Source organism: Loxodonta africana, chromosome 18, assembly GCF_030014295.1.
Source record: "Loxodonta africana isolate mLoxAfr1 chromosome 18, mLoxAfr1.hap2, whole genome shotgun sequence".
NCBI lineage: Eukaryota > Metazoa > Chordata > Mammalia > Proboscidea > Elephantidae > Loxodonta > Loxodonta africana.
Window position 1 is genome coordinate 53,206,465 of NC_087359.1, and position 21,538 is coordinate 53,228,002.

General features: G+C 45.8%; 1 protein-coding gene across 3 annotated transcripts in view; it reads left to right on the forward strand.

Moving 5' to 3' along the window:
* The first annotated feature begins 415 nt into the window (after positions 1 to 415).
* Positions 416 to 21,538, forward strand: part of RAD51D (RAD51 paralog D) — a 28,692-nt gene continuing 7,569 nt past the window's right edge. The window contains exons 1-9 of one of the 3 annotated variants that reach the window (XR_010318388.1): positions 416 to 623; positions 970 to 1,031; positions 1,228 to 1,346; positions 14,031 to 14,112; positions 14,330 to 14,464; positions 15,182 to 15,277; positions 19,021 to 19,111; positions 19,234 to 19,290; positions 21,357 to 21,521. Coding sequence is in view for 2 of the 3 variants with exons in the window: in XM_010594234.3 (XP_010592536.1) it covers positions 542 to 623; positions 970 to 1,031; positions 1,228 to 1,346; positions 14,031 to 14,112; positions 14,330 to 14,464; positions 15,182 to 15,277; positions 19,021 to 19,111; positions 19,234 to 19,304; positions 21,357 to 21,521 (903 nt within the window). In the remaining variant the exon portion in view is untranslated. Of the gene's footprint in view, positions 624 to 969; positions 1,032 to 1,227; positions 1,347 to 14,030; positions 14,113 to 14,329; positions 14,465 to 15,181; positions 15,278 to 19,020; positions 19,112 to 19,233; positions 19,305 to 21,356; positions 21,522 to 21,538 lie in introns of all 3 variants that reach the window. The other 2 variants (XM_010594234.3, XM_064271409.1) reach the window with 2 other exon arrangements.

The window sequence follows — 21,538 nt, forward strand, 5'->3', positions numbered from 1 at the left end:
GGATTTGTCTGTCTTGTTTTAACTTTTTGCCCCCAGCATTTAGAATGGAAGCTGGCACAGGGAAAGCTCATTGACTGGAAGGGAGGCAGATCCGGACGCGGTGTGCGTGTTGTGCATGCTGGGCGATGTGCGGTCTGGTGTGCGCAAGGAGTCGTGTGACGCGTAAAGCTGTGTGAGTATCTGGGACGGGGGTGGCGGAGAAGAGAGGGTGGTGGTGGTGAAGAGGCGCCCACCGAAGAGGGCCTCCGCCCCAACCGCCCCGCAGAGGCCGCGGTTTCGCCCCGCGCGGCCAGCAGATGGTGCTGCAGGCCAGGCCCACTCTGAGGGCGCGAGCCTGGAACCAGGAAGCGGGCGAGCCTAGGGCGCGGGAGCGCGGGCCGGGCGCCACCCACGTGCCTCCGCACCAACCCCTCCTCCAGCCGCCGGCGCCACCAGTGCCCTCTCCAGAAAGGGGAGCCGAGAGGCGTCTGGAGAGGGCCCGGCGGTTGCCCACGTGACTAGCAGCCTCGGCTCCCGGTGCCGTCCTGGGCCTGCAGCGAACATGGGCGTGCTCAGGGCCGCGCTGTGTCCGGGCCTCACCCAGGAGATGGTCCAGCTTCTGAGGAGTCGCGGAATCAAGACAGGTGACCGCGTGTGCGCGTTGGTGCGCGTGCCAGGGAGCCGTGTGCACCACACACGCCGTGGGCCGACCCCCGCGTGCTAGCGGGGCGCTTCCCCTCTGCTCTTGGAAGGCCATTCCCCTCCTCAGTCCCCTCCCCCTTCTGGAGAGGCTCCCCAGGAGGAAGTGGAGAGCCCCTCCTGCGGGCCAGGCGCACCCAGGTTCTGCGGCTTTGTGATTTCATGTAGGCCTCCTCAGACTATCTGCTTTGAGGTAGAATTGTTACCCCGTTTTACAGATGAGGAAAAGCTGAGTGTGGGAAGACACAGGTCCCCCTTCCTGACAGTCAACTACAAGTGTTTTGTTTTCAGTGGTGGACCTGGTTTCTGCAGACCTGGAGGAGGTAGCCCAGAAATGTGGCTTGTCTTATAAGGTGAGCTGCCCATCTCCAGTCTTCAAACCAGGGTGTCTTAAAATAGCCATCTTTAAGTCAGGAGAGCAAAGGGTTCCCAGGTATGGATGGGGAGGTATGAGTCCTTGGGGTGTCCCTCGTGTGGGTGGTTCATTGCAGGCTGCTCTGCATTGAGGTGCCCCTGGTGGATCTTGAGTTGTCCCGGCCTGTTTTGCAGGCCCTGGTTGCTGTGAGGCGGGTGCTGTTGGCTCAGTTCTCAGCTTTCCCCTTCAATGGCGCTGATGTCTATGAGGAATTGAAGACCTCCACTGCCATCCTGTCCACGGGCATGGAAAGGTTTGTATGTGTATTCGGGGAAGAAGGTGAGTGGCAGGAGGATGAGGCTGCCTCTCAGGCTCAGCTTTGGATGTTTGACTCTGAAGACAGCAATGTGAGGGCAGCTTGGGCAGATGGGAAGGAAGGGGTCAGGACTTCTGAGTTCTCTTACCCTGTAACAGGTTTCTCAACCTGTTTCAACTGACGTTTGGGCTGGGTGATTCTTTGTTGTGGGGACTACCCTGTGCATTGTAGGATGTTTAGCAGCATCTCTGGCCTCTACCACTAGATGTCAGTAGCACCCGTTTCCCCAGTCATGGCAATAAAAAATGCCCCAGCTATTGCTGAAGGATTCCTGGGGTTAGAACCCACCCCTGTTTGAGAACCATAGCTCTATAACGTAAGATGTCAGTATCTTCTTATTATCCAGCAGATTAGAGCAACTCTAGTCTGGCCTACCCCCATTTGACTTAAGGGTAGAGTGAGAGACGGAACATGGAAGGGCTAACATTTATTAAGTGCCCCCCAAAAAAAAAAAAAATTTTTTTTTTTTAATATGAGTGAGGAAACCCTGGTGGCGTAGTGGTTAAGTGCTATGGCTGCTAACCAAAAGGTTGGCAGTTCGAATCCACCAGGCGTTCCTTGGAAACTCTATGGGACGATTCTCTTCTGTCCTATAGGGTTGGTATGAGTCGGAATCTACTTGATGGCAACAGGTTTGGTTTTTGGACTATGAGTGAGGAGTCCTGGGAGGTGCAAACAGTTAATGCACTCAGGTGCTAACCAAAAGGTTGGAGGTTTGAGTCTACTCAGAGGCTTCTTGGAAGAAAGGTCTGATGATAAGCTTTCAAAAAAAAAATCAGCCTTTGAAAAACCCAATGGAGCACAGTTCTGCTCTGACACACGTGGGGTTGCCTTGAGTTGGAGTTGGCTCAGGGGCAACTGGTACTGGTACTACATGTGAGGCATTGCCCTTTAGGTTATATGTAATCTCTCCAGTGACCCTATGAGTTGGCAATTATTAACCCCACTTGAGTTTACCCTGAAGAGTTGCAAGTGGCAGAGCTGGGACTCAGGCCCTGGTGTATCTGATCCAGAACTTGGTTCATTCACCATGCTTTGCAGCAATAGGGAGTGAGAGAACTTAACAAAGGAGGGGTTAACATTTTTTCACATTGTTTGGAGACGGAGTTGGAAGATGACAGGCGTTTTCTGGCCAAGTGAATCTGACCTCTTGTCTGGCCTGTTTGTGTAGAATTTGATGAATAACTGCCACCACGAAGGTCTTTGGATTGGTTTGGTGCTTGCTGTTTCCATGACATGTTCTGTTGGCAAGGTTCATACAGCGTGGTGCTTGCTGTCCCTGATTGAGAGTCCAACTCTGTAATTCATCAAGCATTGGCTGAGTGTCTACTGAGTGCTCAGCATGAGGTTTGTTCAGCAAATCTGGTTGAGTGCCTACTGGGTGCCGGGCCCTGCTCTGGAGATACATATACAGAGGAGGCAAGGCTTCTGCCCTTAAGCTGTATGGGGTCTAGTGAATATGACAGGAAGGCAGGTGAGCAGGAGTAAGAGGTGTAAGCAAGTAGGGAGGTAGTCTTGAGGAGGGAGTGATTAACAGGAAGCAGACTGGCCTTTGGGCTTAGGGAGCTTATAAGACCAGCATACGCAGAGGAAGCATTTAGGGAGCAGTCAAGTGGTAAACTGGCAGGAATGCAGCCGCAGTGGGTCATGAAAGGGGGAGGTGAGTGTGGTTCAGGGAAGCTCTGAAGGAGGCTGGCCTTGGGCATTGAGGAATGGGGTGGGCTTTTACTGAGTGCTCAGCACTCCACAGTGTGTTATTTCATTCATTCTTCACAGCTACCAGTGGGCATGTTATGACTTAAAGCATTTTTTTTAAGGTTTTTATTATTATATTTTAGGTGGAAGTTTATAACTCAAGTTAGTTTCTCATACAAAAATTTATACACACATTGTTACATGACCCTAGTTGCTCTCCCTATAATGTGACAGCACACTGCTTTCCACCCTGGATTTCCCGTGTCCATTTAATCAGCTCCTGCCTCTTTCTGCCTTCTCATCCTGCCTCCAGACAGGAGCTACCCATTTAGTTTGTGTATCTAGTTGAACTAGGAAGCACACTCTTCCGAGTATCATTTTATGTTTTATAGTCTAGTCTATTTGTTGTCTGAAGAGTTGGTTTCGGGAATGTAAACCATCATTTTGTAGATGAGGAACTGGGACTCAGGCTAAGTGACTTGCTGAAGGTTGCACCGCTTGTAGGTGGCAGATCGGGCACTTGAAGTCATGTTTGTCACGCTCCTAAATCTAAGAGCTTAATTGGTGATGCTATTATTTTCTGCTCTGAATTTTTTTTTTTTTTTTGAAACCATGGTTTTAATTAATGGAAGTATTCAGAGTCATGGGGTGTGTTTAAATATTTGGTTAGGGATATGGATTTTGAGAAATATGATCTGCAACTACGTGGTTAACTGAACATTTTGCAGTCTCAAGCCTGCTGATTGATGGGCGACCATCTGTCCCAATGAACTTTGGTTGCTGAAAATATGGTAGGGCTCTTTGCATTAGGTTACCCTGGTATGACGCACACACAAAAAACAAAACCAAGCCCATCAGGGCTCCCTAACTATCACAAGGAAACCATAAATGTACTTACAAGGCTTATCTAGGGGTACAAAAGCCAAAAGAGACAGTACTTTCACCCAGACATACTTCCGAGTTGCACTACCTTACTTGCAGGCCTCATACTCCAGGTATTTTGCTTCAACGAAATTTCTTTCACCTTTTGCCGTTACGCAAGTTCCCACTGAAGGACAACAAAGACTTGTAGTGGGAAAAGTATACTCCCAAAGAACTCCAGAGGCATAAAAAGTGGTTGGGATACCATATGTCTATGGGTCATCAAACGGTTAACCTGTCTGCTGTATTGGCTCCCTCAGGTCAGGAGGTGGTATTGGGAGAGCAGAGCTTTAGGTCCTTGGGTAGAGGTGTGTAGGGCAGATGGGAATGGGGAGGCTGTCAGGAGAGAGGCCAAAGAGGGGCATGTTGGTGCTGGTGTGGGGTGTGTGAGTCCAGTCTTGGGCAGTGACAGTGGAGACGAGTTGCAGAAGAAATGTGACAGGCCCTACTACCAGTGGGTTGTGGGTGTAAAGAATCAAAGATGACTCACTTGGTTTTTAACCTTCCTGAGTATCATGGGACTTTTAATGGATATAACTTTAAAATGGAGGGTGATGGGGGAGGATTCTATAGCCAGATAGTTTGGGAAGTGCTGGATTAATCCAAATTGAACAGATTTCTTTGCTGTAGGCCTTCTCAGAGCCTTTAGTGAGGATGCGCAGTGTGAATCTTTACAGGGGGGATAAAGCGTGTAGCATGACTTGGAGAAAGCTATATTGATGGGGAGATTGGTTGTTCCCTGAAAGCTAAAGCTATGTCATGTTCATCTCTGTTGTTTAGTTGCTGTTGGGTCATCTCTGACTTATACTGACCCCACGCCCAACATGACAAAATGCTACCTGGTCCTGTACCATTTCATGATCGTAGCGCCATATTGGACTCGATTGCAATCTATGAGGTTTTCATTGGCTAATTTTCAGGTGTAGATCGGCAGGCCTTTTTTCCTAGTCTGTCGTAGTCTGGAGGCTCCCCTGAAACCTGTCCACACATGAGTGACCCTGCTGGTTTCTGAAATACCGGTGGCACAGCTTCTAGCATCGCAGCAACACACAAGGCACCACAGTACGACAAATTGACAGATGGGTGGTGGTTCATCTGTGTATCCCCCTCATTTTAGAACAAGGCCTTCAGTAAACATGAGGCATTCAGGTGATGTTGAGTGAATGACTGAAAGCCAGTTCAGAGAGGAAGGTGGAGGATAAATCCCAGAAACCACTTGTGTTCCAGGCAGGTGTACTTCTGCTCAACAGGGCAGGTTTGGGGCCTCTCTACATGTTGAAGTGCTGAGTTAGAGGTGATGGGGGACATACAGGTAGAAAGACCCTCTAGGCAGTAGGAGACATGGAGCTGAAACCAAGGCTTTGGGTTGGTTCCTCTGGGTTCAGTCATGGCTGAGGAAGTAACGCTGGAACAGACCCAAGTTTTTAAATTTGAGCGAACTGGAATGATAACTAGAATGGGAAAAATTACAGGGCAAAGCCCTGCCAGAAATCCTAATCTCCCTATTAGAAAACAAGAGCAGTGTAAGAATTGCATAACAACCAAATCTCTTGCTCATCGGGTTTTGAGCAGAGTAGGAAACGGTGTCCCCCCCGCCAAGATGGCAGCCGACTGTGCTGCTTTGAATGTGTGTCACTGTCCACAATTGTCCCAGTAATGCAGTCTCATGCATCAGGCTTCTGAAAGGGCTCACTACACCTCTTCTGAGTTTCCCATTCCAGAGCTTTGACCCGTAATTTTTCCAGTTGCGGTTATTATTCTGGATCGTCTAAATTGTAAAACTTTGGGCCTGTTCCGTTACTGCCTCGTGGGCCATGACTGAACTGGTTTGAACTGTTGGAAGCCCCGGCTGAAACGCAGGTGAGACGTGAGGGCTGGCGAGGTAGATTTGGGAATTCCTAATGCAGAGTGATCCTTATAGCCACGGATGTGATTGACTCGTGGCCAATGAGTCATGACCAGTGGTTCAACCCTGACTGCACATTAGAATCGTCTGGGAAGCCAGGGTCCTACCTCTAGAAATTCCAGCTTCATTGGTCTAGGCCAGTGGTTCCCAAACTTATTGCACGTTAGAATCACCTGGGAAACCTTTAAACATTCCAAAGCCCAGGGCTACGCCAGGCCAATTAAATCACGTTCTCTGGGGATGGGACACAGACATTAGTGGCTCTACAGGTGGTTCCAATGTGCAGACAGGTTTGGGAACCACTGATACAGGCATCTTGTTAAAAACTCCCTGGGTGATTTTAAAGTGCAGGCAAGGTTGAGGATCAGTAAGTCTGATCATTTTCACATTTGAGCGTGTATCAGAATCACCTGGAAGCCTTGTTAGACCACAGATGTGGGCATCACCCCCAGGGTTTTTGATTTAAAAGGTCTGGGGTAGGGCCTGATAATTAGCATTTCTAACAGGTTCCCAGGTGAGGCTGACGCTGCTGATCTGGGGACCACAGTCAGAGAACCATTGCTGTAATAGAACTGGGTTCCCTGACCTCGGTGGGAGGGATGGGATCCCGATGGGGCAGAGGCTGGATGGTGGTGCTTATTAAACAGCAGAGACAAGGTGGGCACAGTCATGCCCAAACCCAAAGGGCTGGAGGGGTAACCATAGAGTTTTGACTAGCAAGGACCTGTGGTTCTAATCATGGAGGGATCCCTAGAACTGAAAGACATAGATTGCTTATCAAGGTGCTGCTTGGCATTTCCTAAGAGGTCGTGGGGGGCCTTCAAGAACCATTTCAGAGGACTAGATCCCATGGAGGTGATTGCAGGGTTAGGAAATGGATAGGTATGGTCAGGACATGGAGGCCATGGGATAGGTGTGGTATAGGAGGTGAGCTGCAGCCCACAGATTGGGCGAGGTGTGGAGAGTGCTTAGTGACCTGTCAACTGGTGGGTCAGGGTCACAACGTGGATCAGCAGCTAGCTGTGTCTTCAGGGTTCTCCCATTTGCATCCCTAAAGAATGAACCAAAACCAACCAAACCCAGTGCCATCGAGTCGATTCCATAAAGATTACAGCCTCGGAAACCCTACGGGGCAGTTCTACTGTGTCCTATAGGGTCTCTATGAGCCTGAATTAAACAATGGCAATGGGTGTCAGGTTTCTCCCAAGCCTTCCACAGGCTAACCTACATAGCACCATCCTGTCACTCATTTATCCGGTAAGATTTCTGCACCTACTGTGTCTCAGGCACTATGCTGGTGCTGGAGATGCAACAGTGAACAAGGACTAGTCCTTACCCCCAGAGCATCCCCAGTCTGATGGGGGAGACACACAAACACAAGCAAATAGGAAATGATTACAAATTTATCAAGGCCACACGATATGAGATCAGCACCCCCAAATCAGTCACATTTCTATATACAAGGAACATTTAGAAACATTTAAAACACAATGTCATGTAAAATTGCTCCAAAGAAAATGAAATGCTTAGGTATAAATAAATCTAACGAAGCATGTATAGGATCTGTATGCTGAAAGTTAAAAATTGCTGATGAAAGACATCAAAGAAGACTCAAATAAATGGAGAGACAGTGTTCATGAATTGGGAGACTCCACATAATAAAGATACCACTTCTACCCAAATCGATCTATAGCTTTAATATAATTCCTGTCAAAAACCCCAGCGAGATTTTTTGTAGACATAGATAAGCCTATTCTAACATTTATATACAAAGGCAAAGAACCTAAAAGAACTAAAAACAGTTTTGAAAAAGAAAGATAAAATGGATAAGGAAAAATCAGCCTATCCAGTGTTAAGATGATATAGCTACAGTAACCAAGAAATGTGTATTGGGAGAGGAATAGACAGATCAATGGAACAGAGTAGAGAACACAGAGATAGACTCATGCAATATGCCCACCTGATTTTGATAAAGATGGGAAAGCCCATCAATGGAGAAAGGATAGCGTTTTCATCAAATGGTGCTGGAGCAATTGGACGTCCATAGGCAAAAAATGAACCTTGTCTTCAACATCATAGTTTATCAAATATTAACTCAAAATGGATCATGAACTTAAATGTCAGATTATAAAACCTTTCAGAAAAATAAATAAATAAAACATAGGAGAAAATCTTAGGGATTTAGGGGTAGACGAAGAATTCTTAAACCTGACATCAGAAGCGTGATCCATAAGAGGGAAAATGGATAAGTTGGACTTCATTGAAATTAAAAACGATGGCTCTACAAAAAAAAAGAGGATGAAAAGATAAGCTCCAGAGTAAGGAAAAATATTTGCAAACCACTTGTTCGACATAGCACTTGTATATAAACAACTCTCAAAACTCAACAGTAAAAAAAAAAAAAAAAGCAGTCCAATTAGAAAATGGATAGTAGAGAAGAACAGACATTTCACCAAAGAGGACATGCAGGTGGCAAATATCACCGGAAAAAATGTTTGAAATTATTAGCTATTGTTGTTGTTAGGTGCTGTTGAGTCGGTTCCGACTCATAGCGACCCTATGCACAACAGAAGGAAACACTGCCTGGTCCTGAGCCATCCTTACAATCATTATGCTTGAGCTCATTGTTGCAGCCACTGTATCAATCCACCTTGTTGGGAGTCTTCCCCTTTTCCGCTGACCCTGTACTCTGCCAAGCATGATGTTCTTCTCCAGGGACTGATCCCTCCTGACAACATGTCCAAAGTATGGAAGATGCAGTCTCGCCGTTCTTGCCTCTAAGGAGCATTCTGGCCGCACTTCTTCCAAGACAGATTTGTTCGTTCTTTTGGCAGTCCACGGTACATTTGCTGTTCTTCGCCAACACCACAATTCAAAGGCGTCAACTCTTCTTCGGTCTTCCTTATTCATTGTCCAGCTTTCACATGCATATGATGCAATTGAAAATACCATGGCTTGGGTCAGGCACACCATAGTCTTCAGGGTGACATCTTTGCTCCTCAATACTTTGGAGAGGTCCTTTGCAGCAGATTTGCCCAATGCAATGCATCTTTTGATTTCTTGACTGCTGTTTCCATAGCTGTTGATTGTGGATCCAAGTGAAATGAAATCCTTGACAACTTCAGTCTTTTCTCCGTTTATCATGATGTTTCTTAGTGGTCCAGTTGTGAGGATTTTTGTTTTCTTTATGTTGAGGTGTAATCCATACTGAAGGCTGTGGTCTTTGATCTTCGTTAGTAAGTGCTTCAACTCCTCTTCACTTTCAGCAAGCAAGATTGTGTCATCTGCATAATGCAGGTTGTTAATGAGTCTTCCTCCAATCCTGATGCCCCGTTCTTCTTCATATAGTCCAGCTTCTCGTATTATTTGTTCAGCATACAGATTAAATAGGTATGGTGAAAGAATACAACCCTGATGCACACCTTTCCTGACTTTAAAACAATCAGTTTCCCTTTGTTCTGTCCGAACAACTGCCTCTTGATCTATGTAAAGGTTCCTCATGAGCACAATTAAGTGTTCTGGAATTCCCATTCTTTGCAGCGTTATCCATAGTTTGTTATGATCCACACAGTTGAATGCCTTTGCATAGTCAATAAAACACAGGGTAAACATCCTTTTGGTATTCTCTGCTTTCATCCAGGATCCATCTGACATCAGCAATGATATCCCTGGTTCCATGTCCTCTTCTGAAACCAGCCTGAATTTCTGGCAGTTCCCTGTCGATATACTGCAGCAGCCGTTTTTGAATGATCTTCAGCAAAATTTTGCTTGCATGTGATATTAATGATATTGTTCTATAATTTCCACATTCGATTGCATCACCTTTCTTGGGAATAGGCATAAATATGGATCTCTTCCAGTCAATTGGCCGGGATGCTGTCTTCCATATTTCTTGGCATAGATGAGTGAGGACCTCCAGTGGTGCATCTGTTTGTTGAAACATCTCAATTGATATTCCATCAATTCCTGGAGCCTTGTTTTTCACCAATGCCTTCAGAGCAGCTTGGACTTCTTCATTCAGTACTATCGGTTCCTGATCATATGCCACCTCTTGAAATGGTTGAATATTGACTAATTCCTTTTGGTATAATGACTCTGTGTATTCCGTCCATCTTCTTTTGATGGTTCCTGGGTCGTTTAATATTTTCCCCATGGAATCCTTCACTATTGTTTCAGAGTCTCCTCTGACATTCATCTTGGTCTTTTCTTTCTTTCTTGTCTTTTCAGTGACCTCTTGCTTTCTTCATGGATGATGTCCTTGATGTCATTCCACAACTCATCTGGTCTTTGCTCACTAGTGTTCAGTGCATCAAATCTATTCTTGAGATGGTCTTTAAATTCAGGTGGGATATACTCAAGGCCATGTTTTGGCTCTCGTGGACTTGCTCTGATTTTCTTCAGTTTCAGCTTGACCTTGCATATGAGCAATTGATGGTCTGTTCCACAGTCGGCCCCTGGCCTTGTTCTGACTGATGATACTGAGCTTTTCCATCGTCTCTTTCCACAGATGTAGTCAATTTGATTTCTGTGTGTTCCATCTGGTGAGGTCCATGTGTGTAGTCACTGTTCATGTTGGTGAAAGAAGGTATTTGCAATGAAGAAGTCGTTGGTCTTGCAAAATTCTGTCATTCGAGCTCCAGCATTGTTTCTATCACCAAGGCCATATTTTCCAACTACTGATCCTTCTTCTTTGTTTCCAACTTTCGCATTCCAATCGCCAGTAATTATCAATGCATCTTGATCGCATGTTTGATCAATTTCAGACTGCAGCAGCTGATAAAAATCTTCTATTTCTTCATCTTTGGCCCTAGTGGTTGGTGCGTAAATTTCAATAATAGTCGCATTAACTGGTCTTCCTTGTAGGCATATAGATATTATCCTATCACTGACAGTGTTGTACTTCAGAATGGATCTTGAAACATTCTTTTTGACAATGAATGCAACACCATTCCTCTTTGAGTTTTCATTCCCAGCATAATAGACTATATGATTGTCCGATTCAAAATAGCCAATACCAGTCCATTTCAGCTCACTAATGCCTAGGATATCGATGTTTATGTGTCCCATTTCATTTTTGACGATTTCCAATTTTCCTAGATTCATACTTTGTACATTCCAGGTTCCGATTATTAATGGATGTTTGCAGCTGTTTCTTCTCATTTTGAGTTGTGCAACATCAGCAAATGAAGGTCCCAAAAGCTTTACTCCATCCACGTCATTAAGGTCGACTCTACTTTGAGGAGGCAGCTCTTCCCCAGCCATCTTTTGAGTGCCTTCCCAACCTGGGGGGCTCATCTTCCAGCACTATATCAGACAGTGTTCCACTGCTATTCATCAGGTTTTCACTGGCTAATGCTTTTCAGAAGTAGACTGCCAGGTCCTTCTTCCGAGTCTGTCTTAGTCTGGAAGCTCAGCTGAAACCTGTCCCCTTGGGTGACCCTGCTGGTATCTGAATACCGGTGGCATAGCTTCCAGCATCACAGGAACACACAAGCCCCCACAGTACGACAAACTGACAGACGCGTGGGGGTATTAGCTATTAGGGAAATGCAAGTTAAAACCACAATGAGATAGCATCTGTGTAAAATAGAATAACTAAAAGTGGTAACACTAAATGCTGGTGGGGATATGGAGAAACTGGACCACTCATTTTAAAATAGCACAGCTACTCTAGAAAGTAGTTTGGCAGTTTCTTATAAAACTAACGTACAGTTATACAACTCAGCAATTATACTATTGGTCACTTATCCCAGATAAATGGTAACTTGTTGGGTGCCGAGTCTGTTCGGACTCATAGTGATTCCATATGACAGAGTAGAACTGCCCATATTGTTTTCTTGGTTGTAATCTTTACAGAAGCAGATCGCCCAGTCTTTCAGCTGCTGAATGGGTTCAAACTACTAACCTTCCTGTTAGCAGCCAAGCACCTAACCATTGTACCACCAGGGCTCCTTTTTTTTTTTTTTTAAATCTTATTGTGCTTTAGGTGAAAGTTTACAGCTCAAGTTAATTTCTCATGAAGAAACGTATGCACATATTGTTATGTGACACTAGTTGCAATCCCTGTAATGTGACAGCACGCTCCCCCATTCCACCCTGGGTTTCCTGTGCCAAGTTAACCAGCCCCTGTCCCATCTTGCCTTCTCACCCTGCCTCTGGACAGGAGCCACCCATTGGGTCATGTGTATTTGCTTGAACTAAGAAGCACACTCTTCATGAGTATTATATTTTATAGTCCAGTCTAATCTTGGTCTGAAGAGTGGGCTTCAGGAATGATTTTAGTTCTGGGTTAACAGAGCGTCTGGGGTCATGGCTTCGGGGATTCCAGCGGTCTCAGTGAGACCATTAATTCCGGTCTTTTCATGTGAATTTGAGTTCTGTACCACACTTTTCTTCTGCTCCGTCAGGGACTCTCTGTTGTGTTCCCTGTTATGGTGGTCGTTGGTGGTAGCCACGCATCATCTAGCTCTGGTCTCAGGCTGATAGAGTCTCTGGTTTATATGGCCCTTTTGTCTCCTGAGCCCCTGTTTACCTTGTATCTTTGGTGTTCTTCATTCTCTTTTGCTCCAGGTAGGCTGGGGCCAATTGATATATCTTAGCTGGACCGCTTGCAAGCTTTTAAGACTCCAGACACCACTCACCAAAGTGGGATGTAGAACATTTTCTTCATAAACTTTGTTCTGACAGTTGACCTAGATGTCCCCCAAAACCATGGTCTCCAGACCCCCGCCACTGCTCTTCTGCCCCTGGAAGTGTTTGGTTTGCCCCACCGGGGCTCTTTAACTGAAAACTTAAATATACACACAAACCTGTACATGAGTGTTCCTAGCAGTTTTATTCATAATAGTGCAAAACGGGAAACCAAAATGTCCTTCAGTGGGTAAACGGTTAAACAAATTGTGTTACATCCATACCATGGAATACTATTCAGCAAGAAAAAGAAACTACTGATATATGCACTACCCTGGATGAAGAGAAAGTTATGCTGACTGAAAAAAGCAAAATCCAAGGGTTACATATGGTGTGATTCTAATTATATAACATTCTGGGACTAATGGTAGAGATGGAAACCAGAGGAGGGTCCCCAGGGTTTAGGGATTGGGGTGGGTGTGAGCAATGTGGCTGTGGAAGTATAGCACAAGGAAGACTTGTCATGGAAATGTTCTGGATCTTGATTGTAGTGGTGGTTACACAGAACTACAGAAAAACCACATCAGTTGCTGTCAAGTTGATTCTGACTAATGACAACCCCATGTGTTTCAGAGTGGAGCTGCACATAGACTGTTTTCAATGGCCGTGACCGTTCAGTTGGCGGTTCGAACCCACCGATAGCACCACAGAAGAAAGGCCTGGCAATCTGTTTCTGTAAAGATTACAGCTAAGAAAACTCTGTGGAGCAGTTTTACCCTGTAACACGTGGAGTTGCCACAAGTCGGAATTGACTTGACAGCAATGAGTTTGTTTTTTTGTTGTTCTAGACTTTTTGGAAGTTGCCAGTCCTTTCTTTCAAGGCATCTCTGGGTGGATTCGAGCTGACAACGTTTTGGTTAGTAGCCGAGCACTGAATCCCTTGCACCACCCAGGGATTCCTACACAGAACTACACATGTGATAAAATGCTGCACGCAGGTGAAGTCTGAATAAGCTCTGTGGATTGTACCCACGTCAGATTCCTGGTTGTAGTGATGTACTGTAGTTCTGCAGGATGTTACTACTGAGGGAGGCTAGGTGAAGGGCACACAGTACCTCTCTGCACACAGCACCTCTGTAGCATTATAGGAAATGCTATCAAGGAAATGTACATGGGGCTAAGATGGAGAATGAAAGGAAGACCTTGATGGGGAAGCAGAGGCCTCTCTGGAGAGGTGATGTTTAAGCTGAGACTGGAAGGATGAGAGAAGGCCGGAAGAGGTGCATGTAGCTGTGCCCTCCTTCCCGGAAGAAACTCCACCAGGAGAAGCCCCCTGGCCAGAGACATTTGGAACACCTCTGGTCAGACCAGTGCTTAGAAAGGATGTCTTGCTTTTCTTCCGAAATTTAGCCCTTTCTGCTTCCCCTGATACCCTGCGTTGATTGTCTTTTCCTCTCCTCTGCCATCAGACTGGACAAACTGCTTGATACTGGTCTCTATACTGGAGAAGTGACTGAATTTGTAGGAAGCCCAGGTAGCGGCAAAACCCAGGTACACATGAGGCCAGCTGCCAGGAAGAATGGGGAGGTGTATACATAGCCCTGGACCCCGAGGGGAGCTTCTGCCGGCATGCTCATGGGTACAGAGCTGGGTAGCGAGACCATGAGGGTGAGAGTGCAGACTGGAAGTGTAAAATTTGGTGGGGAGCCCCCATTCTAGGCCTTCTCTGAGGGCTCAAGTTCACCCAGTTCCTCTGGTCTCTACACAGGTTTGTCTTTGTGTGGCTGCAAACGTGGCCCACAGCTTGCAGCAGAACGTCCTGTACATCGATTCCAGTGGAGGGATAACAGCCTCCCGCCTCCTCCAGCTGCTTCAGGCCAGAACCCAGGATGAGGAGGAACAGGCAAGGGGCAGGAGGGCTGGGTTCTGGAGGAGGTTCTGACCCAGAAAACCAAACAACCGTACCCTTGCCATCGAGTCAGCTCCCACTCATAGAGACCTAAAGGACAGGGTAGAACTGCCCCATAGGATTTCCAAAGCTATAAATCGTTACAAAAGCAGTCTGCCATATCTTTCTCTCGAAGAGCAGCTGGTGGGTTTGAACCACTGACCTTTAGGTTAGCAGCCAAGTGCCTAAACACTGTACCACTAGGGCTCCTTTCTGGAACAGAAAAACCCCGTTATCCCTTACGTTGCAAGAATCCTGGCCATTTGAGTGATAGTTCCTTCTTGCTTTATAACTTACTGGGCTGTTAACACTTCCTGTATTCTTTGAGCCTTCCCGGTTAATGCCATTCTCCAGACTCCGATGCTGCCTACTTGAGTTCTTCCAGGAAACCTCCCAACTCCTAACAGAGTCTAAACCAGGGCTGGCAAATGTCCAACATCTGTGTTTCCAGCCCATTTCTTCCCTGTGGTAGATACCACTCTTTACCACTGATCTCTGACTAAACTTTACAGCTCAGTACCCAGGCAGCTACTGCTGTGAGAACTAGCTTGTTAGACCTAAGTCCTTGGTTCTGGTTGCCTCTTCTTTCTCAGCCTTACAGTTCCTCTTCATCTCCTTCCCTGACCCCTTATTCTTTTTTATCCAAAGTCCTTCTCTTCCCCACTCCTTCAGGCAGGAGCGCTCCGGAGGATCCAGGTGGTGCATGCGTTTGACATCTTCCGAATGCTGGATGTGCTACAGGACCTCCGAGGCACTGTGGCCCAGCAGGTGAGCCTGCTGTTCTGCCCCTCGCTGCTTTGCCCAGCTTGCCAGGCGCTATCTGTGTGCAGGCAGGTGTCCTACTACATGCTCTCTTTGGAAATGCAGATGTAAATCTGTGACTCCAGCTGTGCTTGCCACTTCCAGGATGGAGCTCCTGAGTGCTTAATTTCACATGCCTCATTGTTTAAATGTCCATCTTCCCTCTAAACAGCAAACCCCTTGAAGGCCTGGATCATGTATTATTCATCTCTGCTTTTGTGCTGTATCTCTGCTGGATCAGTTAGGAATATTTCAGCTGAAAATAACAGAGGCTGTCTGACAGACTTGAACCTTGAGGATATTTAATTATCTCACATGAGTCTGGAGGTTGGCAGGTCCATGATATCAGGGTGCTACGTTGGTGTGTCTGATCCCCATGCTCTTCCCCTCATGATCCCAAAGTGGTTGCTGTGGCTTCAAGCGTTATGTCTCCACACATCCATATCCACTTCCAGGGCAGTGAGAGAGAGATGGCTCTTTTCTGTACCTTTCCCTTTTATCAGGGAACTCTTTCTTCAGAACCCACTAATAGGCATCCCTTTTCCCCTTACATCTAGTTGGCCAAAACTGAGTTACATGTGTATGTTGGACCAGGGGCTAGGTCCACCTTCTCTGAAGTCAGGAGATTGCCACCTAGTACCTGAACATATTCAGGGTCCTGTTACAAGGAAGGGAGATTTGGAATGGCATCTGGATTGACACCTAACCTACTAGGTGCTTAGACAGGTAGATTTGGAAGACACCTTAAAGAGAATACTTGACGTCAAACTTCTCTCATTCCAAAGCACAACATGTTCCTGTGGGCATACCCAGGATTGTACATAAAGGAAATCACTTTGTAAACTTTGTAACTGGTAATAGTTGATGAAATTACTTGCCACAGGAGTCATAGCTGGTTATGTCCCACCAATGTGTTGACACATGAAGTCGAGTAGTGCTGATCTAACGTAACCCTCGTATTTTTAGAGATAAGGAGACTGAGGGCCAGAGAGGTTGAGTTGCCCAGAGTCACCACATGTTCAGGACAAGAACTAAACAATTCAAATCTCTCTCAACTCCCAGATCAGACGACTGTATTGTTAGTTTGTTTGTTTTAACTATAGGACAATTAGATGGTATATTTTCTATTAATATTTAGACCACAAACTCAGTGACTTAAAACAATACATATTATTATCTCTTAGTTTCTGTGGGTCAGGATTCCACGCATGGCTTAGCTGTGACCTCTGCTTAGAGTCTCACAAGGCTGCAGTCAAGGTGTTGACTGGGTTGTGTTTTCATTTGAAGGCTCTACTAGGGAAGAAGCTGCTTACAAGCTACTCAGGTTTTTGGCAGAATTTCCTTGTGGCCATAGAACTGAGGGCTTTAGTTTCTTTCTTTCTTTTTAAAATATTTTATTGTGTTTTTAGTGAAAGTTTACACAGCAAATTAGGTTCCCATTTAACAATTTCTATACATTGGTTACATTTTCCACATTGTGTCAACATTCTCATTATTTCTGTTCTGGTTGTTCCGTTTCCATTAATCTGGCTTCCTGACCTTCTCATCTTTGTATTAGGGTAAATGTTAACTGTTTGGTCTCATATAGATGATTTTTTTAAAGGATAACAGTACTCTAAGGTGATATTATTTATTTTATGAGCCAGTCTGTTACTTAGTAGAAAAGTGACCTCCAGGACTGGTTTCAGTTCAGGTTTAAAGAGTTTCTCAGGACAATAGTCTTAGGGGTTCCTCTAGTCTCTAGCAGTCCAGTAAGTCTGGGCTTTTTTTAAGAATTTGAATTTTGTTCTACAGTTTTCTCTCATTCTACCCAGGACCATCTATTGCGTCTCTCATCAGAATGGTTGGTAGTGGTTGAGGGCTTCCGTTTCTTGCTGGCAGTCAGCTGGGGGTCACCTTCAACTCCTTGAGGCTTCCAACTGTTCCCTGCCACATGGTCCTTTCCATACGCAGTTCACAGCATAGCCACTTGCTTCTTCAAGACCAGCAGAGAGTGAGAAGTTTTCTAGCGAGATGGAGTCTTTTATAATGTAATCACGGGAGTGACATCCCATCAATGTTGCCATATAACTTAACCTAATCAAGGGAGTGACATTCCAACACCTTTGTCATATTCTTTTGGTCAGAAGCAAGTCACAGGTCCCACCCACACTTAAGAGGAAAGGATTATACAGGCACGTGAATACCAGAAGGCGGGGATATTTGGGCGTCACCTTAGGTTCACCACGGATGACATGATAGCTTCCCAGTCACAAGCAGCAAAGGGCTTGCTGTCACATTTTAGCTGGTGATTTCACCCTGCTCTCCCAGAGTTGGTAAGGTGGCGCTAAGCTGATTTCAGTTTTAGCTTCTCTCTTTTCTGCCATCTTCTCTTAGACAAACTGGTGATTGGCCAAGGGTCAGTAGCTGGAAGATGAGGGAAGGCATGCAAAACACAAACCAGGTCATCGTGAATATTTAAGAATTGGCCAACGTGAAGTGAAAAACAAAGTGGAAACAGAATCAGCAAATGACTTGGATGTAAGGAATAGAGGAAAGAAGGGAAGCATCCAAGACAGTTTGGGTTCAGAGAGGAAGATGGTAATAACCATTGTGTAGAGACAAAAAATCATGGTTTTAACAGATGGTCAGAGTTCCTCTTAGAGAAAGAATTGTCTTTATTTGAAACCGTTGTAGATATGGGAAGTGAGGACTTGGAGGCACGATCTAGAAAGAGCCAGAACAGAAAGAGAAGGCTAAACTTTTCAGGACACCCACTCTTCACTTACCAACATGGTTAGGTTTCAAAGACCGGGTGGTTATGTGAAAGTCAGCATTATGCAAACATGGAGGATGATTACGTAACTGCAAATTGCATCGTTACATAATGCCCAAACCACTGAGAATCATGGCCCAGCCAAGTTGACACATAACCTCAATCATCACGGTCAGCATTACTCTTGCCTTGCACCTCAGCATTCATTACTGCCAGATGTATGTCGTTAATGCACAAAATAGTTGGGTAGTAGATTTTTTACTATTGTTGTAAATATGAAATGTCGGATGATGAGACAGTCGTTAAGTGAGGAGTGGGTATGTAGGAAGTTAGGAATTTGTGGGTAGGAGTGAGCAGGAGAGGGGGAAGAAAGGACAGTGTCAAAAAAGGAAAAGAGGGTCCTAACAAGATGGTGGAAGGCTGACAGGAGAAATATGGCTACTGAGAAAGTTCATGACCAGAAGGCCAAAGGATTCCGACGATCGGGAATTTCTAAAATTTGATTAATTTTGGTGTATTTGCAATGTGGTCATGTGATTTTACCCTCTTTATCCACCCATGTCTTTGGTAAAGTCTGCCGTACATCTGAATGGGAAAAAAAGACATTGCTGAAATTCCTTGATAGCTATGCAGCTGTATTTGGGGTTGTTGTTAGGTGTTGTCAAGTCGGGACTCATAGTGGCATTATAGGAACTGGTAGAACTGCCTTGCAGGGTTTCTTAGGCTGAAATCTTTTTAGGAGCAGATCATCAGGTCCTTCTCTTGCAGAGCTGCTGGGTGGGTTCAAACTACTAACCTTTTTTGTTAGCAGCCAAGTGCTTAACCATTGTGCTTCCAGGGCGCCTTGTATTTGGGGAATAGGGAGTTTCTTGTTAGTTTCTGGTAGAGCAACAAGCTCATCCTGTTAAGGGTGCCCCCTAGAGTTCAACTGGCTCATGGCATCTGCTTCCCCCAGGTGATCAGTTCTTCAGGGACAATGAAGGTGGTGGTGGTAGACTCGGTCACCGCGGTGGTCTCCCCGCTTCTGGGAGGTCAGCAGAGGGAAGGTGAGTGGTGTGGCAAAACCCAGGGTCAGGGGAATGTGGTCTCGCCTCCCACCTCTGGAGTCCGGTCTCCAGCCAGCCTGTCTCTGATCTGCTGCCCTACCCCTCTGCTTCTCCTCCTCCAGGCCTGGCCTTGATGATGCAGCTGGCCCGAGAGCTGAAGACCCTGGCCCGGGAACTCGGTGTGGCAGTGGTGGTGAGGATGTGGGCTTGGCCACCTGTGCCCAGTCTCCTCCCAGACCCTTGGCTTTGCAGAGGGTGGAGACAAACTTGATTTCTAGCTGTAGCACTTCATTTCCATTAAATGGCTTCTGAACCCCCAAAGTGCCCTTTAGGAGAGGGTCATAGCCCAGCTTCCCTGGGTCATCTGGGGCTCTGGACAGTGAGGAGATTGGATCATAAATAGCCAAGGGGATCAAGGATAGTCTTGCTTTTCATTTTACTTTTTTAAGTCAGGTTTATTGAGGTATAATTGACATAGAGAGAATTTCTCCCTGTTTGAAGATTGACTAATGAATACTGTCATACACAATCTTGTTACCACCACCACAATCAAAGATATAGAATATTTCTATTATTCCAGAAAATTCCCCCAATCCCAGGCAACTACTGATCTCTTTTTTTTGTCTCAGTAGTTTTGCCTTTTCCGGAGTTTCGTATAAATGGACCTTTTTACTTTTAAAGTAACTTTCTCGGCTTATGAAATAATTTTTTAAAGATTATTCTCTTCATAAAACCCAGTGCCATTGAGTCGATTCCGACTCGTAGCCACCCTATAGGACAGGGTAGAACTGCCCCATAGAGTTTCCAAGGAGCACCTGGTGGATTTGAACTGCCGACCCTTTGGTTAGCAGCCGTAACACTTAACTACTACGCCACCCGGGTTTCCTATTCTCCTCATAGAAAGAGTAAAAACATACAAGATTAAAATCTGTGCTCAGTCTCCACACCCATTGAAACTATATTAATATTTTGATATATCTCCATAGAATGTCTTTCTCTGCACATATATGTATATTTTTAGTCAGCTTTCTAACTAAACTGTTAACTTGTTTAAAGAAAAAAACTATCTCAGTTTATTTCCAGTAGAGTCTTTAAGAATGTCTTTTTTAGCAGCTACCTATTATTTTGTTTAATGCCTGCATCACAGAGGTCGGCAGACTTTTTCTGTAAAGAGCCAGTAAATATTTGAGGCTTTATGGCCGTATGGTCTGTGTGGTAACTACTCAATTCTGCCATTGTAGCATGAAAGCAACTGTAGACAGTCCATAAACAAATGGTCATGGCTATGTTCCCAATAAAACTTTATTAACGAAAACAGTTATCAGGCTGAATTTATCCTGTGGGCCATAGTTTGCTAACCCCTACTCTACCATAATAATCGAACCATTTCCTGATCAATGGACCTTTATGTCATGACCTGTTTTTCTCTACTACCAATAAAACAGCGAGCATCCTTATACTTAAATCTCTTTCACATCTTGTATTATTTCCTCAAAATAAATGCATAAAAGTATAATGGGCCAGGGATACACGTCTTTAAATGTCTAGATGTACATTGCCAAATTTCTAGAAAGGTTGTACTCATTTGTGTGCCCACCAGAAATGTAAGAGGATCTGTTTTTCTGTTCTTTTCTCTTGCGAGACCCCAAGGCTTCCCTCCCCGCCCCCCCCCCATCTTCAGGATGTACGTGTGCACCTGTACCAGGCTCTGGGTTAGGTGACAGGATTCAGTGGTGAAGCAGCCACAGCCCCTGCCCTCAGGGGCTCATGGAGAGGATTCTCTGAGGCTCGAGTTGCTTACCTCTGTAACTAGGCCTGGGCAGAATAGAGCTGCCTGACCAGACTAGGATCCCCAACCCTCCCTCCCACACACATACACACATGCACCCCCAGACACAAAGGACTGGCTGGGCATGGTTTCAAGATGCCCGTCTGTTGGATTGGGGGTGTAATAGGCTCAAACCCACCACTGGCTTCTGGTTAGGAAAGTACAGATAGCACTCCTTATCCTGGGTCATGTACCCGTTGTCCTCTGGTTGGGGGCAAGCCTGAGGCCTCGTGGTTTACTGGAGCGAGCTAGGCACAGGTTAGGAGCCCTGGGTCTGGTTCCATTGATAAGTGATGGAGCCTTGAGGAAGTGATTTCTCTGCTCTAGACCTCAGTTTTCCCTTCTGTAAAATGAAGCAATAGGAACAGATGTCCTCTATACTAGCGTTATGGACCTGCAAGTCTGATTCTGCCACAGGTGACCAACCACGTGACCCGGGACAGGGACAGTGGGAGGCTCAAACCTGCCCTTGGACGGTCCTGGAGCTTTGTCCCCAGCACCCGGATTCTCCTGGCTGTGGGTGAGGGAGCAGGTGCACCAGGAAGCCAGCGCATGGCATACCTGACCAAGTCTTCCCGTCAGGTGAGCCAGCTCCAGAG